The sequence below is a fragment of the Macaca fascicularis genome, chromosome 9 (genome assembly GCF_037993035.2).
Source record: "Macaca fascicularis isolate 582-1 chromosome 9, T2T-MFA8v1.1".
Lineage (NCBI taxonomy): Eukaryota > Metazoa > Chordata > Mammalia > Primates > Cercopithecidae > Macaca > Macaca fascicularis.
Genome location: NC_088383.1, coordinates 72,593,024 through 72,619,541, shown reverse-complemented (window position 1 = coordinate 72,619,541; position 26,518 = coordinate 72,593,024). Strand labels below are relative to the sequence as shown.

The following is a 26,518-nucleotide window of genomic DNA, read 5'->3' as shown; positions in this document are numbered from 1 at the left end:
GGACTAGCAGAAGGCACGAGTTGTCCTACCCTCTCAGGATCTGAGAGTTTGTGGCCTCTTCAGTCTTATCCTCACAAGTGGCTCTTACTCTTCCACAGACCCTGGGGCACTGGCATCCACCTTCAAAGAAATCTAAATAGAAGCCAAGTCCCCCAAATCAAGAGCACAAGATAGACTAGCTGCTCAAACCAACGCTAGTATTTCGAACATCTTGCAGAAAGCTTCTGAACAGTTAAAAAGAAATTGCTCTATGGACACTTAAGCGGTAGGAATTGAGGAGGGGGAGCTGGGAAGGGAAGATGGGATCTAAAAGAAGAATCCATGATGCTGAAAGCTCAAGACCGTCTGAGCTACTTCACAGGCCTCCCTCATAACATTGATCAAAACCTTGACTTTCAGGAGAGCCTGGAAAGGTCAGACTCTTTTGCTTTGTCCTCTCCTTTTCATTTGTCACCCCTTTGATGCAGCCACAACATCAGTTGTTATTTACCTGTTTCATATTATAAAAGGACTGCAGCCACAACACAAGCAATTTGGAAAACAGAAGGGGCATGGGAAAACCACTCATACTCCTAGCAAAATCTTCCAGTCTGTTTAAAAAATGCAGTCAGCCGGGTGTGGTGGTTCACGCCTGTAATCCCAGCACTTTGGGAGGCCAAGGCAGGTGGATCACGAGGTCAGGAGACCGAGACCAGCCTGGCCAACATAGCAAAACCCCGTCTCTACTAAAAATACAAAAATTAGACGGGTATGGTGGCACGTGCCTGTAGTCCCAGCTACTTGGGAGGCTGAGGTTGGAGAATTGTTTGAACCTGGGAGGCGGAGATTGCAGTGAGCCAAGACCGCACCATTGCACTCCAGCCTGGGTGAGAGTGAGACTCCGTCAAAAAAAAAAAAAAAAAACCCACAAAAAACAAAAAGAAAGCAATCTTTTAAGATATCATTATAGGCCAGGCGTGGTGGCTCATGCTTATAACCCCAGCACTTTGGGAGGTCGAGGCGGGCAGATCACCTGAGCTCAGGAGTTCAAGACTAGCCTGGGCAACATGGTGAAACCCCGTCTCTACTAAAAACACAAAAATCAGCTGGGCGTGATGGCACATGCCCATATTCCCAGCTACTCAGGAGGCTGAGGTGGGAGAATCACTTGAGTCCAGGAGGTGGAGGTAGAAGCGAGCCGAGATCACACCACTATGCTCCAGCCTAGGGGACAGAGTGAGACCCTGTCTCAAAAAACAACAAAAAAAAAGATATCGTTATAACATACAATAATACAAGCATATGCCCTATCTCTTTTCTTTTTTTTTTTTTTTTTAATTGAGATGGAGTCTTGCTTATGTTACCTAGGCTAGACCTCCTGGGTTCAAGCAATTCTCCCACCTCAGCCTCACAAGTAGCTGGGATTAACAGGCATGAGCTGTCACACCTGGTATTATGCTTTACTTTAAAAAAAATAGTATTTTTTAAAAAATTCTGATAACAGTAGTGCACAATCTAGATGAAAAATGTAGGATACAGAAAAATGTATAAGAAAAAAAGTTTCTCAAATTCCCATCACCTGGTGAAGTTACTGTTGACACTTCAGTGGGCTTTCTTCCAGTCCTTTTTTTATCCACATATTATATACTGAATAAATATCTACAAACACGTTTCTTCAAACCAAATTTAGATGATAATGTATGTACTCCTTTATTTATTTTATTTTTTGAGACAGAATCTTGCTCTGTCACCAGGCTAGAGTGCAGTGGCACGATCTTGGCTCACTGCAACCTCCAACTCCCTAGTTTAAGCGATTCTCCTGCCTCAGCCTTCTGAGTAGCTGGGATTACAGGCAAGTGCCACCATGCCTAGCTAATTTTTGTACTTTTAGTAGAAACAGGGTTTCACCATGTTGGCCAGGCTGGTCTTGATCTTCTGACCTCGTGATCCGCCCACCTTGGGCTCCCAAAGTGCTGGGATTACAGGTGTGAGCCACGGTGCCTGGCTTGTCTGTACTCCTTTATATGCCACTTCCTTCACTTAATATAAAACATTTCTGCCCTTTTTCACTTAAACATCCCTATAGTCATGAAAATTAATATTTTTTAATAGTTTATTACATAGATTTCCCATAATTATTTAGTCATTTATTGGCTTTTAAAAGATCTTTTTATTTTTAAATTTAAAAACATTTTTAAGAGTTGGGGGTCTCACTATGATGCCCAGCTGGCCTCAAATTCCTGGGCTCAAGCAATTCTCTCCTGCCACAGCCTCCTGAGTAGCTGGGACTACAGGTATGCACCACTGTGGCTGGCTCCTTACTGGCTTTTCAAATTGTCTCCAATCTCTTTTTTCTTCTTCTTCTTTTTTTTTTTTTTTAAACAGAGCCTCATTCTGTAACACAGGCTGGAGTGCAGTGGTGTGATCCTGGCTCACTGTAACCTCAACCTCCTGGGCTCAAGTAATCTTCCCACCTCAGTCTCCCAAGTAGCTGGGACTACAGGCACGTTCCACCAAGCTCGGCTTTTTTTTTTTTTTTTTTTTTTTTTTTAGAGATGGGGTCTCACTACATTTCCCAGGCTGGTCTCAACTCCTGGGTTCAAGCAATCCTCCCAACTTGGCCTCACAAAGTGCTAGGATTACAGGCATAAGCCACTGTGCCCAGCCTTCAATCTTTTCAGTTATAAATAATGTCATGTTCAACATTTTTCTGCTTTTAGCTTTTCCCTATTTTGAATTATTTCTTTAGGAAAAACTCCCAGAAGTAGAATTAACAGGGTAAAAGAGGTAGAAGCATTTTTATGGTTTTGACATGCAGGCTGTTTTAGAAAGGACCATTCTGGTTTTCACTACCATCACTAGCTAAAGAGTCCAAAAATGGCACCTTGTTTCAATTTGCATTTCTCTGATACTAGTGAGGCTAGAAAGTTTTCCACATTTGTTATCCAGTTCTACTTTCTCGTTTTCAGGTTGTCAGTTTATTTTCTTTGATCATCTATCTACTGTTTTTTGTTTGTTTGTTTTGAGATGGAGTCTTGCTCTGTCCCCCAATCTGGAGTGCAGTGGCGTGATCTTGGCTCACGGCAACCTCTGCCTCCCAGGTTCAAGTGATTCTCCTACCTCAGCCTCCTGAGTAGCTGGGACTATAGGCATGTGCCACCACACCCAGCTAATTTTTGTATTTTTAGTAGAGACGGGGTTTCACTATGTTGGCCAGGCTGGTCTTGAACTCCTGGCCTTGAGTGATCGGCCCGCCTCGGCCTCCCAAAGTTCTGGGATTACAGGTATGAGCCACCGTGCCCAGCCTCTACTGGGTTTTAAGAGGAATTATTTGTTACAGAAACTCTTTCAATAAAAATATCAACCCCTCCCATCACAACTGCTATGAATATGCGGTTGGCCTTTTAATTTTGGGTAGTCACTAGCCTCTGGTTCCCACCATAATATTGAAGCTCTTTTCTCAAAAGAATGTGGCATAAAACTTATTTACTGAGCACATATCAGGGTCAGACACATAATACATTGCAGGGCTAGGTTCCCCACACATGTCCTCATTTAGAGCCTTTACCTAATGATGTGTCTGCCCAGCCCTCATCCTCATGGTTCCTGGAAGAGCTGCTGCTGCTGCTGCTACACGTCTGTTTTTCCCCTACCTCTCTGTCCTGCCTCCGTTTCTTTGCCGACTCTTGTTCCAGCCCTTTCTTAAGACATAACCCCGAAATTTTGCCTTTACCAGACTCTCAAACCTTCATGTGCTTTGGATGCATGAAAGTGTTGTTAAAATTCACAGATTCTGCCTCCCAGCCAAGGCCTCCAGAATATGAATTCCAAGCTGGGCCCTGGATGTGCATGGTTTGAGCTGGCTCCTTGGGCTAATCTTACATGGCTGCACATGACCTTCATCTTTGAGACCAGTAGTGATCTAGAAAGGTTGGCTGGAAACTTGTTCTGTAATGGTGCCTGTATCCATCCTCTCCCCTCCACCTCAGCAGTCACTGCTTTATTTCAGGTCTCATTTTACGCAATTGCTCTTCCCTTCAGCCATAAAGAAGATACTGAAGTTCCCAGAATCATCATGCTGTTTCAACCTCGTGTATCTTCACATGCACTCTTCCCTCTGCCTGGACTATCCCTCCCCTCCTGTTTGCTCCTTAACCCAGCAAAATCCAGCTACTCCCTCAAGCTCAATTCCTGGGCTGTCTCCTTCCGGAAGATTCCTGTCCTGGTTTGGATGTTTATCTGTCTGCTCCCCCAGCACCTGCCGGGTGCACACCTCCCTGAGACCTTAGCAGACTGCAGAGAACCAGTAGCTGCCTTGTGTCTCTCCCACTGTGAACACTTTAAAAGGTAGATTAAGTTTTGCCTTCCCAACTCCCAGGGGCATGGCAGGTATCTTTTTTTTGGTTGTTTATTTTTTGAGACAGGGTTTCACTCTGTCACCCAGGCTGGAGAGTGGAGTAGCTTGATCTTGGCTCACTGCAGGCTCAAATTCCCTGGGCTTAGGCAATTCTCTCACCTCAGCCTCCCAAGTAGCTGTGACTACAGGTACACATCACTATGCCCAGTTAATTTTTTTTTTTCCCCCACAGACAAGGTTTGGCCTAGGCTGGTCTCGAACTCCTGGACTCAAACAATCCTCTTGCCTCAGCATCCCAAAATGCTGGGATTACAGGAGTGAAGCCACCGCACCCGGCTTGCCAAATCATTTCTATCAGCACTCTCACCATAGCTTCCCTCCTCCATAGCCTACGGTATTTCCCATGGTCTGACACAGAAACTTCCAATTCTGCCTGATAAGACTGATCCAACCATATTTTTGACATCCCTCTACCACACACCCTGTGTTCTCATTGGGCAGAGAACATCAATATGTATAGGAGAACCCACACACATATAATTTGTTGTTTTTAAGTTATAGAAATGGCATGTTCTTTTCTTTTCTCTTTTCTTTATTTTCAGATGGAGTCTTGCTCTGTTGCCCAGGCTGGAGTGCAATGGCACAACCTTGGCTCACTACAACCTCCGCCTCCCGGGTTCAAGCCATTCTCCTGCCTCAGCCTCCCGAGTAGCTGGGATTATAGGCACTGGCCATTATGACTGGCTAATTATTGTATTTTTGTAGAGACGGAGTTTCACCAGGTTGGCCAGGCTGGTCTTGAACTCTTGACCTCAGGTGATCCACCTGCCTTGGCCTCCCAAAGTGCTGGGATTACCGGAGTGAGCCACGAAGCCTGGCACATATTCTTAATTTAAAGAAAACATATAGCAGAAAGTAAAACTGCAAAGTGAGTCTCACCTATGTCCCTGCAGCTTTCTCCAGTAAGCTCTCTCCTATGAGCTTCCTGGACTAAACCATCTCACGTGGGTCCACTAGCAGCGCTCAGCTGACTCCAGGGCACGGCCCCCTTCCTATGGCGACTGAAAGCCACACCCGCTCTTACACCTCTGTTATGTACCCCTCAGAACAGAATGCTGCATGGACCTCTGACGGACAGGTACTTATTAAACACTCTCTCCAACTAAACCTGCCCCTTTTCCTCACCTGGCTCCATCCATCTAGCTCAGGGGCAGAGCTTGGGGATTGCACGATGCCCCCAGCTCCATGTCAGAGGGTGTGCGCGGAGCCCAAGCTCTCCTGCAAGGAGTGGAAGGACAGAGAAGCAGGCATGCAGAGAATAAGGGAAAGAGGAGGGAGTGGGGAGGGAACGGGGCGCGTGTGTGTATCTCAGCTGTGGACGCAAGATCTTGGGAAAAGGTCCAGTGAAAATCTAGTCTAGAGTGTAAGTTGGGAGGCTTCAAGACAGCATGAGCTCCTACCCAATGCCCTAGCCCCAGGATCCTTTCTGTCCCCAAAGCATCTACAGAATGTCTTGGGCCCTGTGGGTAGCCCCAGCCACCTCTCCTCTACCTTGGCCAAGCAGCCATTCCCAGCAGGGCTCCTGGTGAGTCCCAGGTCCCTCCTCTTGCCCCAGTCCCATGGGAAAAGCTCCCTCACCCAGTGGGAACAAGCCGTGATCCACCATGGCCCTTGCCTTTTCCTGAGGAGCCTATGCATCAAGAAAGCTCGAGGCTCTGGCACTCAGTGGGATCTGAAAGTGTTGTAGAGAGAAGGAAAAAGACCAAAAGGAGAGTGGTTTCAGGTTCCAAGTCCCATACCCTGCCTAAATCACTCAGTCAAACTTGGCTTTCACTTGATTAAAAGGGTTTGTGATAAAAAGGAAAAAAAGAAAGATAACCAAATGACCTAAAAAACCCAGAGTCAAGCCCTGGAGATGAAGCATCCGTGTGGAAGTCAGGTTCCGGATTCAGCTCTGGTATAAACTATGATTTGGATCACTTCCCCTGAGTCATTCCCATCCAGCTAGGGCCAGGAAAAATACCTCCCTACTTCCCTCTCAGGCCAGCGAAACCTTCTGTTCTGAGCACAAAGGCATCTGGTTTAAAGCAGACTAGCAAGGATAGGAAGATTCCCTGGGAAAGGCGGAACCAGGTGCCAAGAATTCCCATAGTGACTGCGGGGATAAAGAGGTCAGTCTGTTCAGAGGCTGGAGACACTTACCTTGACACCGCCGTCCGACTTCTTGTTCAATAGGCTTTTGGCAGCTGTGAAAACAAAGAGGAAAATCAAGTCTCCTGCACTGTACCCTCTCCCCCACCTGAAGTCCGGCAGCCAGATCCACAAGAGAGTGCTGTGTCTGACAAGGGGGCCAAGGATCTCCCGAAACCCCCGAAAGAGGCACTTCCTATAGCCTCTTGGCAAGAAGGCGATCTCAAGTGGCGTCAGAGCCCTCAGGGTGGCACCTCAGGATCTTCTCTGCAGGAAAGAAGGCATGGATGCACGGCACTTAGAGGAGAAACCATGCTCAGTACTGGAGCTGCCTGGGACACTGGGGACTCTGCCTTAGACAGCTTCCACCCAGGCCTGGAAGCAGAGTGCCAGGGTGAAAGGGTGAGGGCTCCATCCCTAGGTGCCATGGCAGTTCTCTGGATGGCCAAACTGCAAGGATGCAAGACATCTCCTGAGTGTTCTCAAGAAGCAGAGTGTCACAGTTCACACAGGAGACCAGAGGACAGACAGACACAGATACAGAAACCAGGACCACCTACAGGAGGGTTTTGCCAGGGGGTTGAAGCCTTCACTGGGCAGGTCCTCACCAGGTTCACTGGGTCCTAGCTGCCACCCTTTTCCCCAGTGTCCATTCTCTGGACCCGTGAGCAGGAAGGACTGGGCAGAATAATGAGCTGTCAAACAGATTCTAGCCAGGCATGGGGTGACGCTCCAGGCTGATGAGCTCTGTGCCAGAAGGCTGGTGATACCAGCTGGCCACAAAAGGCCAAACGAAGGCAGCAGACAGTGGGAAGGAGAGTCTGGGAGGCACAGGGAGATGGAATCAGCCCAACTGTCTGATCCACCTGCACTGCCTGCCTTGGGTTTTTATCTTGGTTCCACCACTTGCCAGCTGTGTGACCTTTGGTGAGTTACTTAACCTCTCTGAGCCTCAATTTCTTTATCTATAAAATGGGATAAAGTAGGGTCGACATCACAGAACAGTGGTGGGAATCTAGTGGGATTATGCATGAAAATCACTTAGCAGAGTACCTGGCATATAGCAAGTACTCAGTAAGTGTCCACCATCGTTGTCACTATTGCTGCCACCCTCCTGCCCTTTGGGTAGCCATTCCTCCCCAAGCTGTGTTCCGTCTCTCTCCAGTGAGACTAGGGGTCCTCCCATTACAAGAATTCTGGCTCCAGAAAAAGGTCTTTGATCTTATGTTGTGCTGGGTTTGAATGTTGTTTTTTAAATGTGTTGACTCCTGTGCCTGACCTACCACTGTCTAAGTGCTTTCCATTCACCAGCCAGCTCTCAACACTGGTTGCCCATTAGGATCACCTGGGAGCTTAAAAAAGCATATAACCTATCCTATCCCCAAGGCTCTGATTTTATTGTCTGGGGTGGGCTCCTGGCATTAAGACTTCTTATGAGCTCCCAGGTAACAGCTGTACTGCACAGGCAGGGCTGAGAGCCTTCGACAGGGTGATCTTAAGAACCACCATGTAATTTATCATCCCCGTTGGGGAGGTGAGGACACTAAGGCTGGGAGAGCTGATGTGACTCACTCAGGGTGTGGCAAGGCTAGGATCTGAACCCAGGAACAGCTGGCTCTGAGGCTTCTGCACTCTGGAGCCTTTCAGACCTGGAGGCCTGAAAGCGCCAGACTTCACAATTTTGAGGGGCGCAGCTCCTCCGTGGGGTCTTAAACAGTGCTGTGGAAGTCTAGTCCTAGCACCAGGCAGCTCAGGGCAATGCCCAGCACTGTCTCTGAGGGCCCACTGTCGGCTGCGACCCTCCCAGGGCGTCGGGCTCTTGGCAAGTTTCCCGCTGCCCGGCTCCACGCCCCCAGGCTACTGCCCCCTGAATTGGCAAGCGCCCAGCATGCATGGCTGGTTAGGGGGCTCCGTAACAACAATGCGCTTGCAGATGCCAAGTTAGGTAGTCCATCCGGCATGCCCATCTCAGCCCGCAAGCATGGGACTCGCCTCCCTGGTGAGTGGGCCTGGCATGCTGGCCCTCCTGGTGGGGTGGCAGGGGGCCGAGGCAGGCGGTCGGGGAGGACTCATGCCACGTACCTTGCCCGGCCAGGCCGGCGGCGCTCGCGGCAGGCGAGGCGGGGGCGGAGCTCTGCCTGCCAACTGAGGGGATACAGTCTCTCAGTGCACAGAGCCCCGCAAAGCCACAGGGCCGTCAGCAGCGAGCATGCCCCAGCGCAAGGTGCAGCCCAGGCGGCGTGGCCAAGCCAGCCGAGCTGGGGGAGCAGAGCGCCGAGGGCAGGCCGAGGAGGCAGGCACAGCCAGCCCTGCAGCAGTCTGGGAGCCTGGGAGGACCGGGCTGGGCCAGGGCATAGGGAACACTGCATCCCCACCAGATGGAGAGGGCAGCAGTGCCTGTCTCATGACCCCCTCAGGGGAGGGTCCATGGTGAAGTGCTTGAGCCGGTGAGAGGCAGGTGCCCCTTCTCAGGTAGCCCGGCCCTAGCTTAAGGCTGTCATGAAAAGCCCTCCCTTTTAGTCCTTCCCTCTTTAGAAGCTAAATGAGCCCACAATGAGTGAGCCGGGGGCGCAGAGCAGCCCTCTCCCCTCTCTACATCCCACACACTAGAGGGACTGGTGTGTGAGACCCAGGGAGGGTCTGTGGCCCTTGTGCAACTAAGTTTACTGGCGGGCCCCAGCTCCATGCCCCCCAGCCCCTCAGAGACACAGGTCCCTGTCTTAAGGGAGGTAACCGGGAGAGGCAGCATTTTCAGTCTGTGTGTCGCAGTGTGCTGAGGGAGAAGGTACCCAAGAGATAAGCCCCAGAAAGAAAACAAAGGCTGCTGAAGCAATACACTCTGGAGGCCCCGATTCGCTGTTAGCCAAACTGCTAGAGTCCAGGCTGAGCCACATCTCCTATTGGGGGTCAACTCAAAAAACAGCCCTAGGGAAATATATCGGTGCCCTTCCTTCTTGATTGCATCCATAGACACCTCTTTCTGCAGAAGCTTCCGGACAGACTCTGTCCTCACCTGTCCCAGAGTCAGGGCAGAAGAGGACATCCTGGAATGCTTGCGGCATTGTTTGTCTCCTCTGACCCAAGGCAAAGTGAGCTCAAAGGCCAGTCTAGGTCTGGCCAATAAGAACACGAGGCGCTATAGGGATGAATAAAATGCTTTGTCCTAACACTCGATTTCCTGAAACCAGGATGCCAGTTTCCTGAAATGGAGGGGGAGGCTGACATGGAGGCCCGGGGCCACAAGACAGGGCCCTTGCTATTGACTGGCCGGGCTAAAAGAAAAGCAGCATTCTGACTTCACATTTCTTCAACTTAGAGGGGAGAGAGGACAGAGCTTCGCTCTAGGGGCAGCACAGAAATGCCTTTAAATGTCCTCTGGAAAGGCTCGTAGACCCAAAAAGTAGAAGCTGCGTCATTAAAGCACAAGAAGCAGGGCGTGGGACTACAGTTGCAACTCCACCGGAGGCAGCCAGCCACGCTTCCCCGTTCCCATCTGCGAGAGGTGGATCCAGACCACAGTATGCCCGTCGTGGATACCCACGACACAAGATCAAGCCCCAAACCAGTGTCAAAGGAGGCCTGAGGCAGGGTACCACCAGCCCGGGCTTACTATCCAGCCCTGGCCTTCCAGAGCTCCATGGCTCTCAGGCTACACCACCAAGCCCTAGGCCTCCCTGCCTGCAGCATCCTCACAGCCAAGGCCCTTGGGGTTACCTGGAGCCAGTGCAGGTGAGCCCATCAGGACGGATACTCAGAAGCGGCTCCCACTGAGTGGTGGTTTAGGCTCCCACACAACCCCCTTTCCATGGTGGTGCAGAGGGGAAGCAAGGGAGGGAGTCTTATTATGGGAAGGAGAAGGGGTGTCTTGAACCAAAACAGTGAGGCAAGGGATTAGAGGGAGGGAGGACCGGGGGAGATGGCAAGCTGGGCAGAGCCCTCTCTGTCTTCAGTCTCGACATTAATCTATTCCTCACAAAAAAGCCACTGTGCTTCCCAATTGAAGGCAAACAATAATAGGGGCTGGGGTAAGGGTGGGGGCAAGAGGGGAGTGGAGTGTCTTGCATCTTAAAAAGAAATGTCAAGTGTGATTTACAAATTATTGGTCCCACCTCTCCCAATTCTTCATGCAAATTTAAGCAAGTTCCCTTCCCTCTCTCCTGCTGGTCTTTATTTCTTCACTTTTATAGCTAGCATCATAGGGAATATTTTAAGCACAAGTCGCCGCAAAAGGTTTAAACATCTGGAATAATTTCTATTAGTCATCTCCACTTGGGCAAAATGAAGTAAGAGATCGTCCCAGCAGGCAAATGAATGGTGGCAATTTGGCAGTTGAGAAGACTCGCTGTACCTCATCTCTCTTTTCTTCCCCCAGCACATTCTCCAAGATCCTAGAGTGGCTACAATCTGTAAAGTGCTGAGAGTCTTCAGAGAGTTAAATAAGAATCCAGAGAAACAAGGTACATAGCAAGGTGGGCAGGCTACTCCTTGGGAAGTTCTAGAAAATAGAATTCACAAATGTGAGTCCAGCCCCTGAATCTCAGGAGCAGGACTCAGCAGCAGCAGCAGCAGCAGCCCCTCAAAACAGGATCCTCACTCGCCCTGGTCAAGGTGTGGCCCAGGACGCCGAGGAAACCCAGCGGTGCCTGGGATGGCAACAGCCCATTCCTGACCCACTCACCTCGGCATAATCAAAGTGCACAGCTGGGAAAACATACCTGAGAAGTTCCTGGAGACAAGCATGGTTGTGAGGATGGCACCCTGGGGAAAGAGGAAGGTCCTGTGAATTCACTGAGACCCTAGAAAAGGGCAGGCTGGTCTTAGGCAAAGGCAGGTCCAGGATAGAGCCTGAAGACATCAGGCCTCTGGGCCCCCTCCCCTGTGACATGTACAACCTTCAGAGCCCAGCTCCAGCCAGGAGGGGAGCTTCCTTCTGTAATGGGGCAGGAGCCACACTTGTGCAAGGCATGATGTCAAGGAGGCTGGCAGCCCAGAAATGACACTCACCTTCAGTTTTCTCCGGGCGTTGAACTTGCGCAAACACTCCACAGTCTCCTGACGATGCATCATGGATGCCACCGTGGATCGTTGCTAGAAACCAAACAGACAGGCTGTGAGCCCCAGCCCAGATCCTCTGCCCCTCCCACAGTCCTGGTACCAACACCATGTCCAGGACAGGGTCATGCACTCAGCCACCCCAGAGTTGCTCTGAAGATGAAATGGGGTCACAGATAACACTTTTAGAATAAAAGCACTACCCCAAACTCAAGGTTACAAAGGACAACATGAACGTGAGAACGCCGTAACTGATGCTAGACGGGCTGCTGAGAGCACGTCCTATTCTTCCTTGGGAAACGGAGGCTATGGAACAGAAGAGTGCTATGGAACAGAAGAGTACCCTGGGGGCTGTGATCCTCATTCAGTTACTCCTTAGGCAGCTGCTTACTGAGCACCTACTGCGTTCCAGATGCTCAGCAGCGAGAGAACGGCAGGGTTCCTGCTCTCTACAGAGGACGTTCCTTCCTTCCAAGAGCCCCTCTCAACACACACCCAGCAAGGTCCTGAATGAAGCCGTGATCCCAGAAGCTAAGGATCGTCACCTTGAAGCATCAATTCTTTTCATCATTCTGGATGGAATTTTTTTTTTTTTTTTTTTCCAACGGAGTCTCACTTTGTCATTCAGGCTGGAGTGCAGTGATGTGATCTCGGCTCGCCGTAGCCTCCGCCTCCCAGGTTCTCCTGTCTTGGCCTTCTGAGTAGCTGGGATTACAGGCACATCCTACCACACCCAGCTAATTTTTGCATTTTTAGTAGAGATGGGGTTGGCCATGTTGGCCAGGCTGGTGGTCTTGAACTCCTGACCTCAAGTGATCCGCTCGCTCACTTCGGCCTCCCAGAGTGCTGGGATTACAGGTGTAAGCCACCGTGCCCGGCCTTTTTTGGATGGAAATTTGTCTTCAATGAATTTACTGCTAACTTCCTGGCCTCCTTAAACAGAGTCCATGGGACATAGTCTACATTTCCTCGATGACTCAGTTGTCAATACCAGCATCAATTATTATGTAATTTCAGAATATAGTGATGTCCTCAGGGGCTCAAGATACACAGGACTGTAGAGGGTAGGGCCTGCAAAAATGACCCCAGAACAGAATACTTCCCCCATTCTTGGGTGCCTGTTTCAGGTTGCTTGCCCTCTCCCCTTGCTGTTGCTGTCTTCACCAGCCTGTCAGAAAAACAAATCCTGGCACCTGCAGCCAGGTACCCACACCACCACGGGGCCTCCTCGTGATCCTTTCCCTCACCCTTGGCCCACTCTTTCCAGGTCCGGAGGCAACTCTCCCCACCTTCTCTACCTTCCCCAAGTCTCTCATTTTGCCTCCTCCTTGGTGTAAATTTCTCCAAAAGCAAAATGAGAGATCATCAGCAAGAACCCCTTTCAGCTCAGACTCCCACTCAGAAAGTGATTTTCACCTGCCTCCACCCTAACAGGAGTCTCAGGGGGATCATGCCTCATGCCTGGGGTGGACCCCCTGCCCTTGGCTCAGGAGCTCCCTCTCTTTTTCTGCTACCCAAACCTTTGCTTCCCCAATTAGCCAGGATCTTCAACTCTTTTCCTTTGGACTAGATTCTTCTCTATAAATTATAGTTAAGCCTCTCCTTAAATTAAAAAAAAAATTTTTTTTTGAAACAGCATCTCACTCTGTTGCCCAGGCTAGGGTGCGGTAGCACAGTCATGGCTTATTGCAGCCTGCAACTCTCTAGGCTCAGGTGATTCTCTCATCTCAGCCTCCCAAGTAGCTAATTTTAAAAATTTTTTTGTAGAGATGGGGTTTTGCCATGTTGCCCAGGCTGGTCTCAAACTCCTGGGCTCAAGTGATCTACCCACCTTGGCTTCCCAAAGTGCCGGGGACTACAGGTGTGAGCCACCATGCCTTGCCAATATAATCTTTAAAAAGAATTTTTTTTTTAAGAGGCAGAGTCTCCCTCTGTCACCCAGGCTGGAGTGCAGTGTCATGATCTTGGCTCATTGCAACCTCCACCTCCTGGGTTCTAGTGATTCTCATGCCTCAGCCTCCCAAGTAGCTGGGATTATAGGTGTGTACCAACATACCCAGCTAATTTTTTATATTTTTCATAGAGATGGGGTTTCACTATGTTGGCCAGGCTGGTCTCGAACTCCTGGCCTCAAGTGATCTGCCCGTCTTGGCCTCCCAAAGTGCTGGGATTACAGGTGTGAGCCTTACATTAAAAGCTCCCCCAGCCCATCCTAATCGAAGTAGCACCATTTATTTCCCACCTCACTGCCTAGCTCCCCATGCCCCTCCTCACCTTCACTCCCTCTTTGTCTCACTGAAAACAGGCTTCCATCTTTCTCTCCACTGTCTCAGTGAAATGATGAAACAATGGCATCTAATGGTCAGAGCCAGGGGATTCTTCCCCAACTTAATCAGGGACTCTTCTGCATCTGATTCCTGACGTTCCCTTACTGAGACCCCCTGTTTCTTAGTTTCTGGGTCTTCTGGAAGGTCTCACTCTCATTGTCCTTTGCTGGGCCCCCTAACTCTCCCTGTCATTTAAATGCTGGTGTGTTGTGGCCGTCTCGTCTCTACTACAGCAATACAAGCTCACCGTTAAGAACTCAACCAGCATAGGCACAGGCCCATCTATAGCATAGGAAGAGGCTATTTCTACAGCCTCACTACCAACTGCACAGAAATGACTACAACCTGGATTTCCAATTTTTAGCTTCTTTTCTAATCTCTAGGACCATATTTCTAACCACCCACTGGATGTGTCTGGCTGGAGGTTGCCAGACACCATACTCAGTAGGCACAAAATGAAAACCATCATCTTGTCTCACAAACAAGCTCCTCCTCTGGTTATCTTCTGGGCCAATGAGGGTACAACTCTCTGCTCAGGGACCAACTTGAAACCTGGCCGTTCCCACAGATCCCTCTCTCTTCTTTGCTCCCCCAAATCCAACTGGAGAGAATGAAATCCTTTAGGTTCTCTCAAATATCTCTTGAATCTCAACACACTGCACCTTCCCCTATCCTTACCCTCCGCTGGGACCTCACCTGGTCTTGCTTAGACTATTATGACTATTGAAAAAGCCTCCTGAGCTCTCTGTCTCCAGCCCTTTTCTTTCAAAAATTTTCAATTCCCTTGTTTTTGTTTAAAGAGGTGGGGTCTGACCATCTTTCCCAGGCTGGAGTACAAACACTATTCACAGGTGCAATCATAGCTCATTGCAGCCTCAAACTCCTGGGCTTATGATCCTCCTGCCTCAGCTTCCCCAGTAGCTGAGACTATAGGCACGTGCCACCGTGCCTGGCAATTCATTTTTTATACAACTTTCAAAGTGTTCTTAAATGCAAATTTTGTTCCTTCTTTAAAACCCTTAAATGATTCCCTATGTTTCCAGAATAAAATCCAAACTCCTTAAGCAGAAACTTGTATGTCAGGGAATCTTTTGCCTCATTCTCTTGCATTCTGATATTTGCAGCCTCATCGACAACCAAACAACTCAACATTCCTTTAACTCACCACAGTTTCCCATAACCTCTTACCGTGCTAAACCCTGCAGGTTAACGTTCTGAGGACCTCGTAATTTGCCAAGAACCAGGACAGGGGTGTCACCTCCTCCATGCAGCCTTCAGTAACCCCACTACCCACTAGGAACAGTAGGAGCTCCTGTACTCTCACTAGATTCTTTTTTTTTTTTTTTTTTTTTGAGACGGAGTCTCGCTCTGTCGCCCAGGCTGGAGTGCAGTGGCCTGATCTCAGCTCACTGCAAGCTCCGCCTCCCGGGTTCACGCCATTCTCCTGCCTCAGCCTCCCGAGTAGCTGGGACCACAGGCGCCCGCCAGCTCGCCCGGCTAGTTTTTTGTATTTTTTAGTAGAGACGGGGTTTCACTGTGTTAGCCAGGATGGTCTCGATCTCCTGACCTTGTGATCCACCCGTCTCGGCCTCCCAAAGTGCTGGGATTACAGGCTTGAGCCACCGCGCCCGGCCCCTCACTAGATTCTTGTACTTACTTGTCACATTGTAACATGATTGCCTGTTTGAGTGCCTGTCTCCCTAGATGATCTTTGGGGGCAGGGACCATGCCTCATTCATCTTTGTATCTCCAGCACCCAGACGGTGACCAGCACCAAAGAGGTATTCAATAAACACAGAATGGACAGATAAATAATGCCTCGTGGTTGTCAAGATGCCTAACTTACCAAATCCTCTTTTTTGAAAGTAGACATTTCAGCTTGAAAGAATTGTGTATGAAAACAGAGTATGTCGCCCCAAACTGATAGCCTTAGGCGACTCTCCTAGGACTTCAGCACAGAAGCTTTATGCCTCACCTTCTATGCTTTTAATGACTCAGAGACCCCTTCTGTTGATTTGTTGGGTCTTGGTCCCTGTTCCATTGGAGTTGAGATCTGAGTATGAACCCCAGCTTGGGAATTCACTTTGGGTTTTGCTAGCTGCTTTCTATCACCAGCTACCTGGAGTCTGCAAGGGTCAACCTGATCCCTCATCTAAGAACAGAACCAATCCCAGTCTGACAGCCATGAGTAGGGGAGAGAGGAGTAGCGGCCCGCCAGCCCCCATCAGCCTCCCGAGTCTCCCTGGTGACATTTATTGACCCTGGCCCTCAACAGTCTTCTGCCCGCCTGCTCAGTTCTTGCTTGGGGCCCAGAATGAATCTCTGCTGGTAAGAGGGAGGAGGTGGTACCGAGGGCACATGGAGGGCTGACACCCCTGAGCTCCTTGGCCACTGGCAAAGATACTTACACAGACCCACGGGTGCTTGAGAGCCTGGTCAGCCGTGATGCGCTTTGCTGGGTTTATGGTCAGCATCTGGTTGATCAAGTTCTTGGCTTCAGGAGTTACCGTGTCCCATTCTGGTGATGGGAACTAAAGAGCAGGAACAGGGAGAAGAGGAATATGATATTGGTGAGCTTCACACCCTGAAACATTGGCTCTGTCTTCAACTCAACTCCTGTAATTGGGATACTCTGTGGTACCTAAAGCTGTGACCAGCAGAGTTGGAGAAGCCCTGGGGCTATCCCAGAACCCGTGTCAACTTAAAGACTGGGAAAGACAGACAGAACACTCATGGTTAGAACACCAGAATATCAGATCAGAGCAGGAAGGGGACTCCAACATTCTCTGGTTTAAGCCCAGCTCTCTACTTAGGAGGGAATGGAGGCTCAGCGATGTGTCCAAGGTGCCACTGCAGTGAAGGGAGTCTCCAGGCCTTTTGTCCCTGTGTTACATAGCACACCAATGAGGCTGCTCCATTCTTTGCAAGTAAAGATCAAAGGACTTCAGTGGGCTCCTCAGCTTTAGTTACAAAGAAGGCTGTGCAAAAGAAAGTTGCTCCCTGGGACATAGGGTGGCAAGAATTGGGCCCTGGATGCCCATCCCTGGGTCCTCAAAGTCCCCTGACACCCCCTGTATCACATGACACACTAAACAAGCCTGCTCCCTTGGACAAAGCCCGAGGAGCAGGACATCTGCCCTTCCTGGCCTGGCTGCCCGGCTCTCTGGTCCTTACATCATAGGCTCCAGCCTTGATCTGCTGATACAGCTTGTGCTGATCCTCATCCCAGAAGGGAGGATAGCCCACCAGGAGGATATACAGGATGACCCCTACGAGACAGAACACACAGGTCATGGGGGTCAGTCGCCTACTTCCCTGAGGAACCAAGAAAAGCCATGCAGGGCTCAGAGCCACCTAGAAAGGCAGGGGCCATACCAGAGACAGAAGTGGATGCCAGCCAATAATGCTATGCTACCAGCCCCTCCTGCTATGCCTCACACTTCACGTCACCAAGTCACACCAGGGATTTCTTTAGGCACAACCCATCCTGTAGGGCGTGGGCAAATCCCTCTCCAAGAAGGATACAATGTCATCCCAGAAGCACTCAGGGAGGAGAGTGTGATGGGAACGGCCATCCCAGGGGCACTAGAGCAAACACTGTAACTTCACATACACCAGGCATGTATGTGTGACCCGCAAGGAATAGCGATGCCTCTTTCTTGCCATCATCGGAAGTTAAGGGCCCTTAACAGCGAAAAGCTGAGAGCGTGGAATGGGCTTACCGCAGGCCCAGATATCCACAGGTTTTCCATAGGGATCTTTCCTCAAGACCTCAGGGGACAAGTAACCTGGGGTTCCAGCAAAACCTGTAGCAGAAGAGAGGGCAGAGGCATACTGAACCCACTTTCTCTCTCGTTAAATCCACACCAATCATTTCCCCCAAGTCCCTTCTCATTCCTGCTGCTTTTGCTACATAAGCACTCAGCACATGGGCAGCAAGAGCTGACAGGCTGGGCTTCTTGTAATGCCTGGAGTCTGAACCAGAGGACAAAGCCGTATGCCTACCAGGAACTCCAGCTCCTTCCCAGAGGCAGCAAGAAAGCAGTGCTGACAACAGCTAGACTTGCTGTAATGAGTCATGTAGGGCCAAGAGAGATCTCTGCACCCTCCCACCCTCTGCCAGTCTCTGAGGAGGCCAGGACCATTAAGGGTCTGGCTTCTAGTTCGTTTTTTTTTTTTTTTTTTGAGACGGAGTCTTGCTCTGTCGCCCAGGCTGGAGTGCAGTGGCCAGATCTCAGCTCACTGCAAGCTCCGCCTCCCGGGTTTACGCCATTCTCCTGCCTCAGCTTCCCGAGTAGCTGGGACTACAGGTGCCCGCCACCTCGCCCGGCTAGTTTTTTATATTTTTTTAGTAGAGACGGGTTTCACCGTGTTAGCCAGGATGGTCTCGATCTCCTGACCTCGTGATCTGCCCATCTCGGCCTCCCAAAGTGCTGGGATTACAGGCTTGAGCCACCGCGCCCAGCCTTGGCTTCTAGTTCTAATAGAGGAAGGCCGATCAGGAAGAGGAGGAAGGGCGGGGGCTGCATTCTGGGAAGACAGGGTTACCCTTACCAAACCAAGCCTGCTGCTCTCCCTGTACTTCGATGGCTAGGCCAAAATCAGCCAGCTTGACAGCGGCACCCTTGCATTTACTCGCCAGCAGCAGGTTCTCAGGCTGCAGAAGGAACAGAGAGAACCTTGTGAGCACCCACCCTGCAGCCCAGAGGGAGCCTAGTTGGGACCTACGCAGTACCACTATCTGGCACCAGGTGGCGCCAACACTTCATAAGCAAAGGCAAGGAGGGGGGCCTGGGTAGTACCTTCAGGTCCCTGTGGACGATGTCATGCTGGTGGATGTGGTTAACACTCTCCAGAATCTGATGTATACAGTGGCTAAAAAAGCAGAAGGAAAACAAATGTTAGTGCAGGGTTAAACCACCTCATCCACATCCACAACCACACGCTGCAGACTAAGGCATGTGACAAGGGGCCATGGATTCACAGAGAATCACTTAACAGCCACTGGAACCTTAGACTCTGCACATCATCTTGGTCAACCTATTTAAAGAAAGAGGAAACCAAGGCCCAGGAAGATTCAATGGTTTCTCTAGGATCACCACTAGAATGGGTTCACCTCACCCCCTTTTGACTGGAAAGGTCTAACACAACCAATTCATTTCCAAGAGATCAGGAGACAGCCCAGAATGCTGAGGAAGATGAGACCATCCAACTCCTTCCTTCTTTCTCTTTCTCCATATAGTAACTTTGTTCTTGGAGAAAAGGTTTGTGCTGGTAACTTAGGAAGGAGAGCCCAACTAAACAATCTAAGCTACTTTGAGGGTGGGTGCACTCATTCATTCCCCTAAATGTTTACTGAGTGCCTAGGATATGAAGATGGACAAGACCCTACAGCTGCCCTGAGGTTTGGCACCCAGTAACGCAGCTAAAACAAGTATCTAGATGCCTTTAAGAAACAATTTACTTGAGACCTTCCAAACAGGGCGCTTGAGGAGCACTTCTGATGATTTTGCGTAGAGAAAAAAACCCAAAGTTACATTATTTTATTTATTATTTTATTTTTGAGACAGGGTCTCACTCTGTTGCCTGGGTTAGAGTGCAATGTCGTGAACACAGCTCACTGCAGCCTTGACCTCCTGGGCTCAAGCAATCCTCCCACTTCAGCCTCCCCAGTAGGCTGGGACCACAAGCATGAACCACTGTGCCCAGCTACTAATTTTTGTATTTTTTGTAGAGACAAGGTCTCACCATGTTGCCCAGGCTGGTCTCAAACTCCTGAGCTCAAGTGATCCACTCACCTTGGCCTCTTAGTGTTGGGATTACAGGTGTGAGCCACTGCGCCCAGCCACAGTCACACACGTAAATCAGACTGTCCACATTGCAAACCATCCTGCCATCCCTGTCATCAAACTCCTGGCAGGGAGTGGGGGCAGTCTAGAGCAATGGTTTTCAACTGGGAATGAATTTGCCCCCCCGCCCCCACCAGGGGACATTTGGCAATGCCTGGAGAAATTTCTGGTTGTCACAACTGGAGGAGGGATGCCCCCAGCATTTGGTGGGCAGAGGCCAAGGATGCTTCTAAATGTCTGCCACAATGCACAGGAGAGGCCTCACAACAAGGAAGTACCTGGCCTACAACGTTAGTAGCATCAAGGCTGAGGCACTTGGCCTAGAGCATAGACCCCTGTCATCAGGTACTATCTGGTATACTGAGCATGTCTGCAGAGCATCCCGGTGTATTGGGCTGGGTGGCCTGGACTTACTATTCCTAAAATCTGATGCTGGGGATCCCACAAGAACCAAGAGGTCTTACTGGGTCCCTGGGGGCTGAAACTCGGGCCTCTCCATAGGACACAGCCCAAGAGTGGGCCACAGAAACTTTAAGACTGAGCTATAGAGGCGAGTCTCCACAGAGATGTATAATTAGAACAGAGCCGGGCTAGCAGGGAGCGCCTTCTGGCCAAAAATGGCAAAAGTGCGAAGTGTCCCAGCAGAGCCAGGCCAAGCCCACTGGTACAGTCACCCCCCTCAGGGCCCCCTCCCTACAGCTCTCCCTCCTCCCCGCAGGATCCCTGAGCCATCACTGCCTCCTCTGTCTCAGAGCCTGGTCCTCCCCTGCTGGCACTGGAATTCATCTCCCCACTTGAGAATTCTTCCCGAGGCTGAAGCATCTGAAGTTGATCAGCAAACATTGGCCTCTCAGGGTTGAGAAATTCGTGAGGAAGCTGCACTCCCCCACTCTACAGAGGCAGCCAGAGCTGCCACATAAGCCAGATAAGCTGCAGGCAGGATGATCAAAACCAGGTTGTAGGGACATCACCGTCCGAGAAAAGCGAGGCTGGGGGAAGAGCCAAGGCGGGAAAGGCAGGCTGAACAGGCGCCTCAGAGTGTGGGTGAGGGAGGCACCAGGGATTCCAGGGAGGGCAGAGGCTGAGGCATGTGGCCGGGGAATGGTCCTCAAGTTGCAGGAGCCCCACGGCAAGGCCGGTCATGGTGGTCTAGGGACAAGGTGACAGAGGCTGAAAGTTCCCAGGGCTCTCTGGTTGGATTATTACCTAGAACTCTCCACTCCCTCAGGATAGAAATCATGTTTTCTGCACCTCTGCATCATGCCAGAGCCTCAGCACAGTGATTTGAGAACACTAGAATTTGTCAAAGGAAAGAAAAGGGCAGAGGGGGACATTGGGCATGGTGGCGAGCATACAGTAGTGCAAAAAGAAGTATTTCTGGGGTCACAGGGTAAAGGAGACTTGGAAAAGCTTTGTAAAACATTCATCTGGAAGTGATTGTTTGGGTGTGAGGGGAGGGGGATGTAGTCTCGCTCTGTTACGCAGGCTGGAGTGCAATGGCATGATCTTAGCTCACTGCAACCTTCGCCTCGCAGGTTCAAGTGATTCTCCTGCCTCACCTGCCCAAGTAGCTGGGATTACAGGCGCACACCACCACACCCAGCTAATTTTTTTGTATTTTTAGTAGAGACAGGGTTTCACTATGTTGGCCAGGCTGGTCTCGAACTCCTGACCTCAAGTGATCCAACTGCCTCGGCCTCCCAAAGTGCTGGGATTACAGGCATGAGCCACTGCGCCTGGTTAAGAAGTGTTGAATTTTTAACTTCTAATATCACCCACAGTATGTAGCCCTAGTCCAGGTCAACAGAATCTTTCTCCAGACAAGAGCTATTCTTATCTTCCCCAAAGACTATTCAAACAGGCACAATGCTGGCCCCCAAAGGTGGCCAAAACTTACTTCAGTCCTAAACTCCAGAGCTACACTTGAACTCTCAGGCCCTCATCCTACCTGGCATCTGCTTCACTGTAGTACTCTCTGGCCACAATGTCTTCAAACAGCTCCCCGCCGGTAACACTGCAACCAATGGGAAGAAGAAGGTCAGAGGTGGAAAGGGTCCCTTGACCAACCCCAATGTCCAAGAAGAAACAGGGTCACCCTGTAGAATGGCTTTCAGAGAAATCCCAACTCCCCATGCATTTCATGTGAGAGCTCAGAACACACTCGATCCTTCAGTAACACCCGGATTCTCCTTGAGGTATCATGGGCCCTCCCTCCCTTCTGGACATTTCTTTTTCCAAAATCCACAGATTCACTAATAGGCAGAGATGAAGATACAGGGATCTAAGAGAAAACAGTCAACCTACCCCAAAAGTCACAGCTTTGAGACCAACATAAATACTAAAATATCACTGCCCAGGAAGGACAGAGCTACTACTGAAGTTGAAGAGTAATGAGACCAATGACACAGACCCAACCCTGAGAATCCTGGAGAGGAGTGTCCAGGAGGTGAAGAGCCACTTTTAAGACATTAAACCACAACCAGCATGGAGGAGAGACCCAATCCAATGGAGCCTGGTTTCCGACTAATGAAAGCTACCTCTGATTTCTCAGGATTTTTAAGGTCATGCAAAGAGCTGTATTTTATTTCTTCACTGAGGACAGCACACAGAAACAAGACAAAGGCATCTGCGCAAGGTGTGCTGCTGAACAGAAGTGCGAGAGGAACGCTGTCCTGGGATTCAGAGCCCTGGGGGGACCCTGGGGGAACATGGAGACCCCCTTGGTGGGGGCAGCAATCTGCCCCAGTCAAATCCTTTCTCTCGGACCAAGGAGGGGGCCCTGGGCAGAGGCTGGAGAGCCTGTTTAGGCCTCTTCCTGAGCCTTCATTTTGAGCCAGCTGGAGGGAAAGGCCCCCACACCCTCAGAAAGTGGCACTTACAGGTCAAACACGAGGTAGTGAAACCCTTCTTCAGAAATACTGTCATGGAGGCGCACTGCAAGAGAGGAGATGGGGACAGAGATTAACAGAGAGAAAACTCGGAAATCCTGGGCTCCTCCTCCTCAGTAGCCCCGCCCCTGCCCCATCCTGTCAGGCTCATGGGGCTCTCCAGAAGGAGCAGCGTGGGGAAGTGGCGACGTGCCCAGTGCCCCCCAGTGCAAAGCTACACAGCCTGGGAGCCAGAGTCTGGCGCTCTGGTTGCCACCTCAGACTCAGGCAAGAGAGAAAAGCTTCATGGCTAAGAAGTCAAGATGGAGAGAAGCCGGAACCTTCCCAGAGGGCTGGTCTCCGAGAAGGTGGTCCTGGGATATGATGCACGATGGTGAGATGCAGCGTGAGCAGCACCTAGCAATGTTGACGGCAGGGGACAACAATGACCAGATGGGAAAGCCAGAGAGCTCTTCCAGAGCAGTAAATGGGAGCAGAACTAAGGGGAGGGGAAGAAGGTGGAAAGGCAGAGCTCAGCAGGAAGGCACGTGGTGCAGGATAATGGATGGCGAGCCTGGAAGGCCACGCACACATTCAGGCAATGACGACAATAACAGTTTATTAAGTGCTTTCTATGCCAGGCCTTGTGCTAGGCTCTTGCATACATTACTGATTCTGCAAGCATTTATTGAGTGCCTACTGTGTGCTGGACCCCATGCTAGGTAGTGGGATTCAGGAGGAACAGACACAGTGTCTGCCTTTGAGGATTTTATTATTCCTTTCGACCAGCTGAGATGAATGTTATTCCCATTCTATAGATGAGGGCACCAGAGGCTCAGGGACATAAAGCCTCTTGACAAAGGCCAAAGAGCTTCTAAGTGGTGGGTCAAGATGTGAATCCAGTGCTACCTGACCCCAAAGACTGTGGTCTACACCACTGCTTCCCGTAAGAAACGTGGGGCAGCCCCCATATCCAGGCAACAAAGCCCTGGCATCCAAAAGAAAGACCACTTACAAATGTCCCTAAAGCAGCATTGCAGACAGGTCCGGGAGGGCGCCGCAGGAAGAAGACTCGGGCGACGCACCAGCTGCGAGAAAAGGCTGGCAGGCGGAATCCCTCCCCGCTCCCCGCCTCCAAAGCTCTTGGGCAAAAAACCAACCTGAAGTCTTCTGAGGGCTCCTCTTCAAGTTTCTGCCCACAAAGCCACCTCTGGGTTAAATGCCAACCCCTGAGCATCATTCTAATGCAGACACAACTCCGCTTTGGCTGACTGTCCTGTCCCTCCCCTCACCTGAACTCTCTTGATGGGGAACCTCTGTTCCAAAGGCCTCCCTCGGTTTGACCTTTGCTCCAAGCCTTGGCAGTTACAGGCGTACCTCATGGAGCACTTCAGGAATGGCCTGACACCAAACTAACTGGTTCAGTGCTGGGAGACAAAGAAATGGCCATGTCTCTTCCTGGGTGGGCCCTGGCAGCTTCCGTTTCCAGTGTCATACGTTTCCTCAGGGCTGAGGTGCTTCCCTTTGTCCCCTCCCCATGAAGCAAGATCATTCAGAAAGCAAAATATACAACCCAGCCGGCGCAGTCCCGAGGCACTGACCTATAGCCCTCTTGTTCTCCTCCCTTGATGACTGAGGACTGCGAAGCCTGCCAGGGCTGGAGCCAGGGCCTCAAGACTGTTTCCGCCTCCCATTACCTACACTACCTGATCTGATCTAGTGACTCAACCCCCAAAATCCCATCCCAATCTCAGTATTTCTGCGAACAGGATCAAAGGCAGGTGATACTTCCAATATTCTTCCTCCTTAAAACATTCTCTCCTGGGTAAACAAGATGCTTCCCTAGGCCTGTAGATGACAGAGGGGGCTTTTAGGACAGGAGGAAGGAGCCAGCACCAGGCCCCTGCCTTCCTCCCATAAAAACTAGCCTGGGCACACTCCATATACACTCCATCAAGTGCTCTAGAAGTCCTGCCACTGCCTCCGTCCCACTCACTTGCGCACCTCTGGTCTAAGTCGGTGCCTCACGCTGAGTCTCGCTGCAGCTGCTGCTCCCTCGCTTCCAAAAGGACTTTCCACTTAATTAAAAATTTGCTATTAAAAAGCATTAAAGTGTGTAATACAAATAATCTCCTGGAAATCAGCTGTCCCAGAAGCTACAGACCAGCTCCATTAGGGAGGTGACTAACAGCAGCAGCATGGGGAGCTAACAGGACAGCAGGTGTGATGCTGACAATCATCTCAGAGAAGTGGAGCCGCTCAGCTCTGCCTGGGCCTGGCGCTGAGCCCTCCCTCAGCCAGAGCCCCACCCCATGCCCAGCATCACCCCATGCCCCACACCACCCTGCCCCCACCCAGCACAGCAAGGCCAAGAACAGGGCAAGAAGTGCAGGCACCCAGGCCTCTGCCTAGACATGGAGTCATTGGCGTCTGCCCTTCTCCAGGAAGGCCACACACAGAGCCCAGGTGGGAGGAAGCCGGGGAAGGGAATTAGAAGAGAGGAGCAGCAAAGGAAGACTAATCCTTCCAGGCCACCCAGCGGAGAGAACAGCTTTGATGTGTGCCCCAGAGCAAGGCGCCCGCCAAGACAAGGAGGGATGGAGGAAGCCGTATCTGAATAAGACTGCTATCGATATTTTTTTAATTTGTAAAGAAATTAACAGGGCACTGAAGACAAGAGGAGAAATGACTGTGCCATTCTAAATGCCTACTTAGCAACAGCAGATTCATTCTTTCTTTTTTTTTAAGAGTCAGGGTCTCACTATGTTGCCCAGGCTGGGCTAGAGATCCTGGTCTTGAGCCATCTCCTGTCTCAGCCTCCTGAGAGGCTGGGACTACAGCTGTGAACTACTGCACCCCATTAGATTCTGATAATAACAATCTAAATCTAAGAACTGACACTCAGATGAGCTGTCCCTGTGTGCCGGTGTTGTTCCATGGGCTCCACGTGCATTACTGTATTGAACCCTCACATCAACTGCGCAGGGTAGCTACTTACATATAAATAACCCCATCTGACAGGAGAGGAAACTGAGGCTCCATAAGAAACCTGCCCAAAATCACACAAAGCGGCGGAACCTGGACTTGAAGCCAAGACAAACCAACATCAAGATTCCTGATATTGCAGAGTTGCTTGGGAGTCACCTTCTCAAACTCTTAGGCAAAGGAACTCTAATCTGTCCCCCCTACCCCTGGCCATTCTGACTGGCTTGACAATGTCCACTGGGCAGCTACCCTGGAGCAGGCGAGGCTGTACATGCTACGAAGGTGGCTGTGAAGAAGAGGAGCCGGCCCTGCCACCTGGAGCTGCCAGGCGAAGAGGGAAGACAGGCTTTAAACCAGCAATTACACAAATGCGTAACTAAGCACAACTGTGTCATGCTGTGAGGCAGGAGCAGAGGGACTATGGATGCGTAGAATAAAATAATCTGACACCCAGCCTGTTCCAGAGTAAAGACAGAGCATGAAGGCCAACAAGGGCCAGGCCACGTCCATCGACAAGACGTGGGGAAAGGAGTATAAAAGCATTTACTGCATTTCAGCAACAAACCTAATTGCTGTTCTTTAAAAACCATAAAAGACAGAACAGGCCAAAACACCTACAAACCTTTACTTGATATTTCATGTCTTCAAGGACTGAGATAGCCACAACCCAAATGTTGTGGCTATTTCCAATTCTTTAAAAACCACCCAACAATATGCCACATTTTAACTAACAAATCTTTCTCCAAAAAGCACTGAAAAAGTGTTGCTGTTAAAAATATCTGCAGCAATAACACAGTGGGAAGGAGGTCCTGTTGCCATGGGGGCTTGTGGGGGACTGAGCTGCCCCCCAAGAGTTTGCTGTGGCAGGGCTCCCCCCACCCCCACCCTGGGGGCAGGGATGTAGGAACTGCA

The 26,518-nt window shown here is 50.4% G+C and overlaps 1 protein-coding gene across 50 annotated transcripts in view; it reads right to left on the bottom strand.

Moving 5' to 3' along the window:
- Window positions 1-26,518, bottom strand: part of CAMK2G (calcium/calmodulin dependent protein kinase II gamma) — a 62,866-nt gene that overhangs the window by 18,995 nt on the left and 17,353 nt on the right. For 22 of the 50 annotated variants that reach the window (XR_012417798.1, XR_012417802.1, XR_012417800.1 and 19 more), the window contains exons 4-14: window positions 22,634-22,688; window positions 21,703-21,768; window positions 18,708-18,780; window positions 18,460-18,562; window positions 17,628-17,711; window positions 17,080-17,174; window positions 16,314-16,436; window positions 11,531-11,614; window positions 11,242-11,284; window positions 8,609-8,671; window positions 6,539-6,582 (exon numbers count right to left, since the gene is read on the bottom strand). Coding sequence is in view for 39 of the 50 variants with exons in the window: in XM_005565462.4 (XP_005565519.1) it covers window positions 6,539-6,582; window positions 8,609-8,671; window positions 11,242-11,284; window positions 11,531-11,614; window positions 16,314-16,436; window positions 17,080-17,174; window positions 17,628-17,711; window positions 18,460-18,562; window positions 18,708-18,780; window positions 21,703-21,768; window positions 22,634-22,688 (833 nt within the window). In the remaining 11 variants the exon portion in view is untranslated. The remainder of the gene's footprint in view (window positions 1-6,538; window positions 6,583-8,608; window positions 8,672-11,241; window positions 11,285-11,530; window positions 11,615-16,313; window positions 16,437-17,079; window positions 17,175-17,627; window positions 17,712-18,459; window positions 18,563-18,707; window positions 18,781-21,702; window positions 21,769-22,633; window positions 22,689-26,518) is intronic. The other 28 variants (XR_012417805.1, XR_012417808.1, XR_012417801.1 and 25 more) reach the window with 3 other exon arrangements.